This window comes from Cydia pomonella, chromosome 1 (assembly GCF_033807575.1).
Source record: "Cydia pomonella isolate Wapato2018A chromosome 1, ilCydPomo1, whole genome shotgun sequence".
NCBI classification, from domain to species: domain Eukaryota; kingdom Metazoa; phylum Arthropoda; class Insecta; order Lepidoptera; family Tortricidae; genus Cydia; species Cydia pomonella.
This window is the reverse complement of record NC_084703.1, coordinates 28,281,569-28,294,197: the sequence shown is the minus strand read 5'-3', so window position 1 is coordinate 28,294,197 and position 12,629 is coordinate 28,281,569. Positions and strand designations below refer to the sequence as shown.

The following is a 12,629-nucleotide window of genomic DNA, read 5'->3' as shown; positions in this document are numbered from 1 at the left end:
ATGTATTAATTTCACATATTATCACGATCTTCAGAATAATTCATATTTGTGATCTAATTTTTTAATCTTCTTCTAAGTGTAACTGAAAAATAATTCTTCATTTTATTTAAAATGTATGTATACCTTAAATTTTTTCATATGATTAATTGACGCAGGTGTCGAAATATAATAAATTATTTTTCATTTTATAACTAGGGATATCACCGCGATATCGTCGAGTTCTTCTTCGAGGGTCGCAACGAGTGCAAGAACTTTTGGAAGAAGTGCGTGGAAAACCACGGGTTCTTTCGCTGCTCCAGCGTGCCGCGCATTCAGAGACACAAGACTCGCGTGATGTCCAGAGGCTCCTCGTTTAGGTGAGTTTCAATGATATTGGAACATTATTTACTGGATACACAAGGTGTTTACCGTTTCCTGAGTATCATATATAAACATCGAGAGTGAGAATATAAGTAAAGTTACAATAATTTTTTGACAGCTTTAAAGCGACTGGTAAAAGTTACGGCCGGTGGAAATGGTCTGGCAATGTTGTTTATCAATTTTCAACAATATTTTCTAAAACATACATAAAAATCAGCCATGAAAATTTAATATAAGTTAGTATTCTTTTTTACCAACCTTTAGCACCTTGTACCGGACAAATGGCCGTTGGGCCAATATAGCAAGTATGCAGGCATGAAAAGTACATCCGGTCCATTTAAAAGGTCTCCTGTCAAGAATTTCTATTAAATAGGATAATAAACTTTTTGGTGACATGAAAACTACTCCGAAATGTACTTTTCGGACATGCGCTTTTATAATAAAGGATCTGAATCCTTTAGTATAAAAGCGCATGTTCCTTTTTGCGGGATTAACTATATTAGTTTGTTGTCATAAGGGTGTCAAAATTTAAAGAATGTAATATTATTTTACAGGTATAGCGGCAAAACCCAGAAGCAAATTGTTGAATTTGTCAGAGATAACTATGTGAAAAGACAGACTTTCCAAAGGTATAGTTTTTTTGTTTAATTGTCTTGATTACGAGCTTAGCTATTAATTTAGTAACGTTGGTTGTAGATAATAGCATGTTATACTAAAGTATACTCCAGAGCTTTAGCAGGAATAGCTAGCGTAGCGGTAAAAAATTGAAGACTACATGTGTACTTTTGTAGTCCAATAGTTTTATTTGTTGAACACTCAACCATGACTGACGTCAGCTGAGCTCCGTAGTGAAATGCTTAACATGTCATGTTACTAACTAATGATGGCTTAACGCTGAGACTGAGAGAGGTATTAATTTGAAGAATACTTTGTGTTTGCTTCTAGAGCAACCGTGTAGAGCAGTTAAATTTGAAGACGAGTAAGAGATATGAGGGAAGTGGTAGTGGTACTGTTAAATTTAAGTTTAGATAATTAAAGTTGCGTTCCTCTACGGTGAGCGGGTGGCATGGATTGGGTGACACTAGCTTTTGGTTTTGTCTTGTGGGCGTTATGTGTAAACAAGTTTCAGGTATATACCTAATCAGAAGTAAAGCATGATTTTACGTAAAAAGTCCCTAAAAACGACTAATTATAAAAAGCTAGAGGAAGGCTTTCAATAGATTTTATGTATTTCAATGGTGAATAGAACTTTCGAGCATGCGCTGTATCCATTGAGACTATCGCTTTAAAAAAAAAGAAACTCGTCGGATGTATCCGCTGTGTCGTGCGATGCTGCGACAATCGGTCAGAGGATGGTGTGGTCGTTTTATTTAGGGATTTTTTAAGCGGGCGTGCGCTCAGTTTTGATACTCGCTAACATACAATATAAGTACAGCATACAAGTAATTTATCCCAAGCCACGATTGTCCAATAGGCTCGTCTTGACCAATGAACTGGAATGAGCACTTATTGTATGCTTGAAATTTTAAATTGTATGGAGTAATATTGGAAAAAATCCATTCTCGGTTCATCTAATTTCTAACAAATAATGTGCTGTACTTGTTGTAGTACTGTACATTGTCTCTAAATACAGCGCCGCGCTCGTAAAATTTTACGTGACGCGCTTTCTATTATTTACTAGGCAAACAAAAATCGTAACATGAAAGAGCTAAGATTAAGTTAATTTTACTTTTATAAGGCGAATGATTATAGTACGGATATTGTCTTAGATTTGCATGTAATTTGTTTTACATGTGGAAATCGACTACATTCCAGGTAGTAAACAAATTAGTTGTTTTTTATTACCCCTGTATGTTCCTTTTCCAATAAAACCAAGATGTTAAGTGATGGATTTGACATATGGTTCCATTACACGGGTCAGGCATAATATGCAAAACGATACTAGAGCCCGAACGGCATTAAGGAAGAGTAGTGGGCACGATCGAAGCGCAGTCTCGTATCGTAGCGAGCGGCGCGCGCGCGCGCATATCCAAAAGCTGGTGTCACCATCCTCTGCCCGACTGTCGGCAGGTCGGGCTCGTTCCGAGCGTCGCGCTCGCTGCGCTCCTCGCGCGGCAACGTGTCTCAGGCGCCCGCGCAGGGCACGCTGAACGCGAGCGTGTCGGCCCATCCGCTGCTGCCGCTGCCTCCTGGCTCTGACGGTACGTAATACCATTAACGATTACTTTTATAACATTTATCTACACACATATCATAAACATTCTATGATGCCTTAAAAATTCGTAAATAATGGCCAACATTACGATAAACTGTTTTGTTACAGCAAATTTCTTATCTGTGAAAATGTTGTAATTGGTTCATTACTACATCAAAATTGAATTAGTAATGACATTGAAATTTCGAACATCTCTGAAAAAAAAGCAATTCGATTCGACCTCTATTCTAATATCAGTTGAGATGCCTTTTTGTTGGATATGAAATGTAAATTGCATACAATTTTGACAAATGTAGCATGTAGTTTGTATCGAACGATACGGAAATAGGCCTCCGACTCTAGTTTGCCTCTGAATAATAAAATAAAAAAAACTAATCCGTGACATTCGTGAAATTTTTTTCATTTACCGCCATTTGACGGTAACCTATCGATCTTCCGAAACTGACTTGTCCGATTTTCACTTGTCCGAAAACAGTTCCCCGATTTTTTTAAATCCATCTGCTTTGTTTACCATACTTACGAAACGCCGCTGGTTTGTTTCCCCGAATTAACGTTTTCCCGAAACTCAATAGCCCGAAGAACGTTTGCCAACTTTATTGTTTGACAACTGATTTGTTACCCCACTTTTCATAATTCCGATGCTACGTTACACCTAAATTTCATTTCCCCTAATATCATTACACCGAATGCCATAAAAAAAATTGCAACAGATTTTATTAATTATTCCCGGCATTTGGAAATTTGTTGCTTGTCGCTTTTTTGTGTTATGATTTGGTTTTTGCGACTCTCGTGCTAGAACAGTGGGTTAAGTAGGTTACAACTGCGACTCCGCGGAAAAAAACTGGCACGAAAAGTGGGTTAGGTTAGGTTAGAACTGCGACCCCGCGGAAACAAACTGGCGCTAGAAAAGTGGGTTAGGTTAGGTTAGAACTGCGACACCGCGGAAACAAACTGGCGCTAGAAAAGTGGGTTAGGTTAGGTTAGAACTGCGACCCCGCGGAAACAAACTGGCACTAGAAAAGTGGGTTAGGTTAGGTTAGAACTGCGACCCCGCGGAAACAAACTGGCGCTAGAAAAGTGGGTTAGGTTAGGTTAGAACTGCGACCCCGCGGAAACAAACTGGCACTAGAAAAGTGGGTTAGGTTAAGTTAGAATTGCGACCCCGCGGAGACAAACTGGCGCTAGAATTACATTGCAAACTCATGCGATTCGATGTTTTGACACAGCGGAAAAGTAATATTTCGGAAGTAAAACTTTACGCCAAATAAATTAGTTGGCAAATGAAACTTCGGGATTTCAATAAGTGGCGATTCGAATCATAAGCGAAATGAAATTGCGACGAAATAAAAATAGGGGACATAATATGGGAAACGTAATTTCGGGCAAACAATAATTACGCGAAGTGGAAAAAAGGGAAACGTTTTCGGGCTAATAATATTCGGAGTAACGAATTTCGACATTATGATAGGTAACCCCATTTGACTTACAGTTTAATTCTTAATTCGTTTAAAGTTAACAATGAGTTTCTTGTGTTGTTTTTAAAGTAACTATAGCAAAAGTTTCGTTTAAAATGAGCGATAAACATATTTCGGCGACGCCGCCACATATCCACGAGTTCCACCAAAAGAGCAACGATGCCCCAATATTGGCTGTAATTTGGGTTAGTGACTAAATCATAGAAAGGCTTAATTTAAAGATCAATAGAAGAAACATGTTTTTTAACGTATTTTTCTTACTTAACTGTTACATAAAAAAAAAGAATATTGTAAATTTCAAAAATGTCGACATACATTTCACATGACAGTTAACCTATATAAAAATCAACTGTCATCATTCGACGCGGGAGGTGTAAGTTGTGTGAATAAAAAAATAATACGTGAAGAAAAATATGTATATGTAAGTAATATTAGTAATGTACGGTCGAGGAAATTATTTTTTTAGTATTTTACCGTTCACTTTTCATTAGACATCTCTTAGGATAAGTATGTCCAACCAAATTTACTTGAATCGCAAATTGCTAAAGAATCAATTTCCTCGATACAGAGAGATACAATATACAGAGTCGTTATTAACACAAGAAATCGAATTGGAATTGTAAAAGGATGTTATGAAATGTGTCGTAAGCAATAATTTGTATCTGTTCAGCGATTTCCCTGGAGTGGGACAAGCAACCTCACTACCTGGAGGCTTCTCTGATGATGAAGGGCTACACAGCGGAGGAGGCGGCGCAGGCGGCGCGGCGCACTCGCAGACCTTCGGAGGGCGCGCCTCGCCCGCCGCTCACAGCTACCGCCTATGCCGCCACGAAGGACAAGGTACGAGCCATGTCACTACACAGCGCCTTTACTACTCATTGTTCATTTATTTATCGTTAGTCATTAGATATGGAAGGCAAGTAGCAAATAGTATTTTGTCCAACCGGTACATTCAAAAGATTCAATTTGTGACCCATTTCGTACCTCGTCACAGTGACAATCAACATAAACATCGCTAGAGACCTCATACTATTGTCACTGTGACAAGGTACGAAATGGGTCACAAATTAAATCTTTTGACTGTACATAATGAGAGTTACGACTCGACTTCATAGCGACAACACGAATGAATGTTTGGCAAATTCGTTCGTTATACTCCCATGGTCCGCGCGGGGGGGGGGGGGGGGGGGACGACGTTACTACGAGTATACCCTGATTCATAATTAAATTCCATCAAATCTACCACTGTGTTGCCAGTAAAATGAAACGTTCCATAAATAGTAAATATATTATTGACGAACGAATGCACGTAAGTAAATAATTTACTACTAATTTGAAATACAATATTTAAATGCTCAGTTTAAATAATCAGACTTATTAAAAAAGCAGCCCCATTAATTAATATTGAATTAAAACTATTTTGAGGTAGAAATGTTCGTTTTGAAATGGTAATACTTCAGATCTAAACAACATTTGGTATTCCGTTTTAATACAATAACATTATCGTCTTAAGATGTGTGTATTATTACTATACTTTAAAACGTAATTTCGAAAACGACAACTACAGAATAGTGTAATACGCCCTTATGGTTACCATGATAGATTTATGGCGGCCATGACACTCACTTGTCAAGTCGTCACTTCATTCGGCATCTGACGTCTGTTACTTATAGTATTTTTCAAACGGAAAGGGTAATCAGAAAAGAACAGATGTCATCTCAATACAATTTTGCGAGATTTGGCATTTTAAGATTATAAATTGTATGGAGATGACACCTGTCACCGTACCCAGCATGTTTTAAAAATACTCTAGTCCCCAACTGAGCAAGGCTTGTACTGTATAAATTATAATTGCTTAAAGACGATACATTTGAATGTAATTTTGTACGTATAGTGAATAAATACGCGCAAATGGCATTGGATTGGGCATATCCTCAGGAAGCCTGACACCCACCTATCCAAGGTGGCGCTGACCTGGAAGATGCCCGGAAAACGGAAACATGGTCGCCCTAAATCTACTTGGCGCCGTTCCGTGGAGCAAGAGTTGGGTGTATTGGGGATGGGGTGGGAGGAGGTTACCCAAGCTGCCCAAGACCGGAGTCAGTGGAATAAAATGGTTCGAGCCCTACACCCCAGCAGGGGGTAACAGGATAAAAAGAAGAAGAAGAGTGAATAAATATTTACTTATATACATAACAAACATCTAAGAGTCGAAATATAGGCAACACATTTAACAAAAACCCTTAATTTATGGAGTTGGCAGCATTTCATTAAAGGTATAGAAAATGGAGTGACCGACACCAGCAAAACGTCCCACTTGTCGCTTGCCATAAGGACGAGATTTGCTTGTATTTTTATACGAAAAACCTGTCAATGCGTTCTTATGGCAAGCGACAAAGTGGGACGTTTTGCTGGTTCCGGTCACATATTATGACGTCATTTCTGTATTCAATACAAAAACGGTTTTATTATGTTCGTCACCTTCAGTAAGATAATAATATTTTTAATTGGCATAAATACTTTAGCGCAGGCTTTCTCCTCAATAACCTGCCATATGGCATAATCCAGGGGGTTAAGGTCCGGGCTGGAGGACGGCCAGTCTTCGTGGACAATAAAGTCAATTTTGTTCCTTCGAAACCAGGCTTGAGTTGTTTTTGCCTTATGTGCAGGAGCTGAGTCCTGTTGAAAGACCCATGGCTGGTTTAGAAATAGGGTGTGGCTTAGGGGCTTCACTATTGGTTCGAGAACGGTTTCCTGGTAAACTTTGGCCCCAGTTTTCACACCTTTTTCACAGAAATGAACTTGTGTTAGCCCTGAGTACATATGACGACCGGTTTGGCCTAGTGGGTAGTGACCCTGCCTACGAAGCTGATGGTCCCGGGTTCAAATCCTGGTAAGGGCATGTATTTGTGTGATGAGCATGGATATTTGTTCCTGAGTCATGGGCTCATGGGTGTTTTCTATGTATTTAAGTATTTATAAATATTTATATATTATATATATCGTTGTCTAAGTACCCTCAACACAAGCCTTATTGAGCTTACTGTGGGACTTAGTCAATTTGTGTAATAATGTCCTATAATATTTATTATTATTTATATGACACACCCAGCCAAATCATCACATTGCACTCTCGGAACAGCCGCAATCGCCTCTTGACTGTTTTTTGCATACACTCTGTCATTCTGGCGGTTACAACATTCTTCAATGGTAAAAAAAAATTCATCTGTAAATAGTATTTTACGGTGGCCATTTTGTGCGTACCGCTTCAATAGCACGCGACTTCTCTCTAGCCTCATAGTCTTTAATCGTCCATTAAGCAAATGACCTTTTTGTCTGCGGTAAGCGTGTAGTCCAAGGTCTTCATTGATAACTTTTTTAGGGAGCTTCTCTTCACAGACATCTGTATTGCCAACAACTTTTGCTTCCGGACGGGGTTTCTTGCAATTCTCGCCTTCACTGCCTTTATTAGAGCTGGGGTCCGAACGGTGCATGGTCTTCCAGACCTCTTGCGGTCATCGAAGCTCTGAGTACTATTGTATCTATTAATTGTGCGATAAACAAATTGTTTGTTGATTTTTAGGTTTTCAAGCAACTTCAATATCATGTTTGGCGGGTGCCCACGTTTGTGTAACGCAATTACTGTGATACGATTCTCTTTTAGGCCCCAATTAATTATAGATACAACGAGATAAGCGTTATGTGTGGTATATAATTATAGCTCTGAAATCCACCACATTGTAATTTTTTATTTTTTCGGTAGCTTTTGTTTTAACGAAAATAAAGAGGTTGCAGATCGAGTAACAGAACTTAGTAACCAACTAGGTATATTGCAGTATTCAGGAAGCAACATTATAGGGACCGTGCGCGTTGGAGGGTCTGCCATCTTGTGGCCTGAATCGGCACCATAAACATGTACATTTACACGTCACGTGTTTTCTTGTGCATAATAGGTTCTGCCATCTTGTGGGCTACCTCGGAACAGTAAACATCACATTTACGCCTCGCGCCAAAAATCTGACGTCTCCTGTGCTGCCTCCTACAGTTCATGCACGCGCCCTATTCGAAATTATGTGTCAGTTGTTATAAAAATGAAATGTTGTCAATTATAAGTAGATTAGTGTTTCAGTAAACTGCCTTAAAAGTGATAAAAAATATTAAAACCCGTGCAAGTCCAAAAAAAAAATAGTAAAAAGAAATCTAAACGCTATTTAGATGAAATGTATCTTTTTAATTGTAAATTGAATTAATTGTATTCACTATTTGAAATTTAGAATCAATTACTATGAACTTGAGATTTTAGGGGATTTATAACTAAACTATTATTTTTCAGACCAAAGTGGAATTTGACTGATATCTTGATTAATTTTTACAACGGCAAAATGGGTGCCTTCATTCTTGAAAGAGGTGTACATTTGTAGGTCATCTGCGTATAGGTGATATTTACAATGACTTATATTGTAAGTTATGTCTGCGCTGTATAGTAAAAATAAAATAGGGCCCAGTATTGATCCCTGGAGAACGCCTCTGGTGACCATAGATTTATCTGAAACCATAGAGAAGCCCTGAGAGTTGTGTAATTCTACCCTTTGAGTGCGTTTACCCAGATAAGAAGCAAACCAAGGGTTTTAGGGTCAAAACCATAGTATGTTCATTTTGATAGCAATAAAGTAACATTGATTGTATCAAAAGCGCGTGAGTAGTCCAGTAAAACAAGAATTGAGGCTTTTTCGCTATCCTGGGTAGTGAGGATGTAATCGTTCGTGTTTGTTCGTTTTGTCGCCTAAATAGTGTTTAGTTGTAGTTTTATAAAATGTATATGTATGTTAGTCTGTAGGGTATTTGTAATATGGGCCTTGTTGCCTGAATCAAATAAAAATAAAAATATGCTTTTAATCAATATATTTTAATTGATTAAAACAATCTATATTTATACTGGTTTTATTAGTATTGAACTCTAACCACATTTTGGTGGTAACTACTGGGGAAAAAACACCCACCTTTTACCAGTGGTAACTAGTGGGAATTTATTTCCCAGTAGTTACCAGTGGTAAAAAGTGGGAAAAATAGTCCCAGTAGTTACCACTGGTAACAACTTGGTGGTAACTAGTGCGAATAACCCAATAAAACTATGTGACAAAGACCAAGAGGGCGCCAATGGACGGTTGACACAGTCTTAAAAGTTTCAAAGGTATATATTAAAATAAACTTACTGTAAATTCCCATACGCTAACGCAAAATTGTAGATTTTAATTGAATTGACAACATTTCATTTTTATAAAACCTGAAATTTTACAAACGGTTTGAAAGTATTTTGCTTGCTGGACACTGCAATATATTAATATAAATATAATATGGCTTATTACAAAAAATACAAAAGAATAATTTTTTTTTGTGTTTTTACCAATTCTACGGCACAATAGGTGTAATGCCATTGTCATTCATCAAAAAAAAATACCTGTCATAATATTGGATTTGACATAGTCAATTAAATACGACGTATTGATTGAATTTCATAACAAAGATAAATTTATTTACATAATTAATTACTATCTACTAATTCTTTTTAAAATGGATAAAGCCGTATGGATCGATAAGGTATACATATACTCCTCCAAAATATACCAAATAATGTTTCGTCCCCTACCTACTGCAAAAATAGCAATGATTCATCGAAGATATTGGTACAAACATTTAATTACATTACATTTGTTAGTGTTTATCCGTCGATCCGTATGAAAGCCTGGTATCGTATTCATGTATCAGTATCCGTTATAAGATCCAAATCGTCGTAGAAATCTGATATATTATCAAAATTGTTTTGAAACAACAACGGAGCAGTTTAAAACATTGACAATGACAGACAAAGTCAGATTAATTAATTCATATTTTTTTTCTATCGATATAAGACCTAGCTTCTAGCGTAGAACTGGAGTTACGCCATTTTAAGTAAGTACACATAAAAAAAATGTATAAGAAATTAAATACAACTCCCAGTGAAAAAAAAAACTATAAGCGCATTCCTCGTTTCAATTAAAATTTAGAGAACCACTAAAATTATAGGGTCTGAAAATTGAAATGTTGTCAATTGTTACTATTTTTTTCAAAGACAAATGCTATGCACAAAACCACACAGAAAGTAGACAATATTTGCAACTTAGGGCGGACCCAAAACCTTGAAAGGTTAAAGTTGGCTCGATAAAAAATCATGCCTAATTTAATTATCATTTATTTTCATTTGTATATCGTTACTCTGCATAACACTGCAATATAAGTTTAATATAAAATAACTAGTGATATAGCCGAGGGATATGACTAGCCAGATATACTTTCAGAGTTATTAAGGTAAATTGTTAAAATCCGCGAGATCGCCGAATCTTCCGTCGCGAGAAACGCGCGGCGTGCCATATATTTTATTCCTTTCAAATTTCCTGGCTTTACGCCCCCTCTTAATCAATCTTTATTCAAACCACGATATGTTAATATCTAGATTGAACGTCATTTACATTATTATTTTATTGTCATTTGGTCAACTAACCAATTTTTTCGACAATTTGTTTAAACATGTTTTACAGCACATTTCGTTTTTTGTTTATTTCAGCTATCAAAACTGTACTGCAAGCAAATCGTAAGCGCTTTTTTACTGAAAAATGACCTTTTGTGTAAGACGTTCGCTTGCAAAAGAATTCTCGTTTTTGATTGCATGTACATAAACAGTTATCAAAATACAATATACATTACCTCCAAATGTAAGACGCAACACACGATATTATACTTGTAAGCGGCATCATGGCACAGATTAATATAAGTGTGTGTATAAGTTAAATTGCTAACACTTAACGTTGAAGGTCGCTTTTGTACCTTTCTTAGAATTTGATAATAATATCGACTAATTTCCGTGAACATTGAACTTACCATAAAAATAATAAATCACCTGAATACATTACAGATATTTGGAACTAATCTCGGCTTTTGAGCTCCGAGTTAGCTCTACCACAGCCATTACCATTTGTTTTTATAAAAGAGAGCATAAAACAAACCATTTATTCCCAGGCAATGAAGGCAAGCAATCCTCCTGCTTAAAGGCACGATGTGCGACGGAAGCCATGGTGTCTGTTGTACAAAAGCGTCATAACTGCACTCACTTAGCGTGTGCGTTGGTCTGAAAACGGTGTTGATGCCCTAGTTAGCTGCTTAAAGCTATTGTGTGCCTTGCTTTAAATATAACGATTTCATTTAAAATTGATTCAAATTTTAAACCAATAACAAACTTTTGCCTGAGAACGTCTACAACTTTCATATTTTCTCCGTCTTACCACTTTTCTTTTTCTGTCTGGGTCTTACGTATGTTAGAATTAAGAAGCATGGTTATTACGCCCGTTCCTCGTTATTTAACTTTTTTGTTATTGTATTATAGTGTGTGTGTCGCACTCTGCAATAATCACTCAATGTGTAATTTTCAAACAATATTCGTCTCAGCATTACCCTCGGACGCTTCCTCGGAAGTGCTCTATCTTATTCTTTAACATGCCTTAAATACTGTTGCGTCTCTCACTTTGCATGGACTAACCTATACGTTTTGACACTGGGCGAAGTTTATAAATAACCCTTCATTGCTTTTTGATGATACACATATAGGTGGATTTTTAATGAGACCGCTACTGAATCTATCGCTGCCAAGGTGAAGCTTATTAGTAACTATAAATATGACGCAAAAATGATCGTTCGACTTGCTCATGTTATATCTATCGACATAAAAAAAATAGTCGGTGATAAACTATTTATTTACTTTTTATGACATACGATCCCATTTTTTTGGAGGGAGTAGTTTTTTAAAAACCGAATTTGGCCAAAAATTTTAAAGTTTAGACATATGTAAGTATTTTTATAATGCTTTGCTGACCCCTTTCTTGTGAAATTCTCCTTAAGGGGCCTACTGATAAACAGTCCGCCGGACGGTATCGGCCTGTCAGTTGTTCGGAACTGTCAACTTTTTGTTCTAACCGGCAGGCCGATACCGTCCGGCGGACTGTTAATCAGCTGCCCTCATAAAACATGAATATTGAAATCTTGAAATTGTAGTAATTCGAGATTTGTCCGATATTAACGGCGACCGTATTTGCCATGAATGTTTTCTTTTATTCTTTTGATCAATCATAAAACATTATAAAGCACGTACAGTCAGCTGCAGGGAGAGGTGACCCTCCTGCATACGATCAGTCTATTTCGTCACCTCTCTGTGCATCTGACTGTACATATTTATTATGTATCACACTGGTATTAAGCAGCACAGGGCACTAAATACATTTGTTTTCTTGTGTTGCTGATAAATCCCTGCGATTTCCGTATTCGCAGGGGGCTCCCGAACTAGTGACCCGTGCAGAGGTCAATCATCATCCTACGGAGGATTCGCCTCTGCCTCTTCGGACGACGACACCGTTGGTCAGTACAATTCGCTTTTGTATAATAGGTATACTAAACTAAGAATTGAACTATCCATTTCTACAAAGTATCTTAAGCCAAAATATTTTTTCTCTTTAATAAACGTAAAAATTGTGTAGGGTGAATGCAAAGATATA

General features: G+C 37.2%; 1 protein-coding gene across 9 annotated transcripts in view; it reads left to right on the top strand.

Moving 5' to 3' along the window:
- The window catches only part of LOC133519095 (FERM, ARHGEF and pleckstrin domain-containing protein 1), a 107,517-nt gene that overhangs the window by 30,573 nt on the left and 64,315 nt on the right, over positions 1-12,629 (top strand). For 4 of the 9 annotated variants that reach the window (XR_009799586.1, XM_061853046.1, XM_061853013.1 and 1 more), the window contains exons 9-14: positions 196-356; positions 915-989; positions 2,431-2,561; positions 4,721-4,890; positions 10,652-10,678; positions 12,406-12,492. Coding sequence is in view for 8 of the 9 variants with exons in the window: in XM_061853046.1 (XP_061709030.1) it covers positions 196-356; positions 915-989; positions 2,431-2,561; positions 4,721-4,890; positions 10,652-10,678; positions 12,406-12,492 (651 nt within the window). In the remaining variant the exon portion in view is untranslated. Of the gene's footprint in view, positions 1-195; positions 357-912; positions 990-2,430; positions 2,562-4,720; positions 4,891-10,651; positions 10,679-12,405; positions 12,493-12,629 lie in introns of those variants that run through there. The other 5 variants (XM_061853075.1, XM_061853059.1, XM_061853029.1 and 2 more) reach the window with 4 other exon arrangements.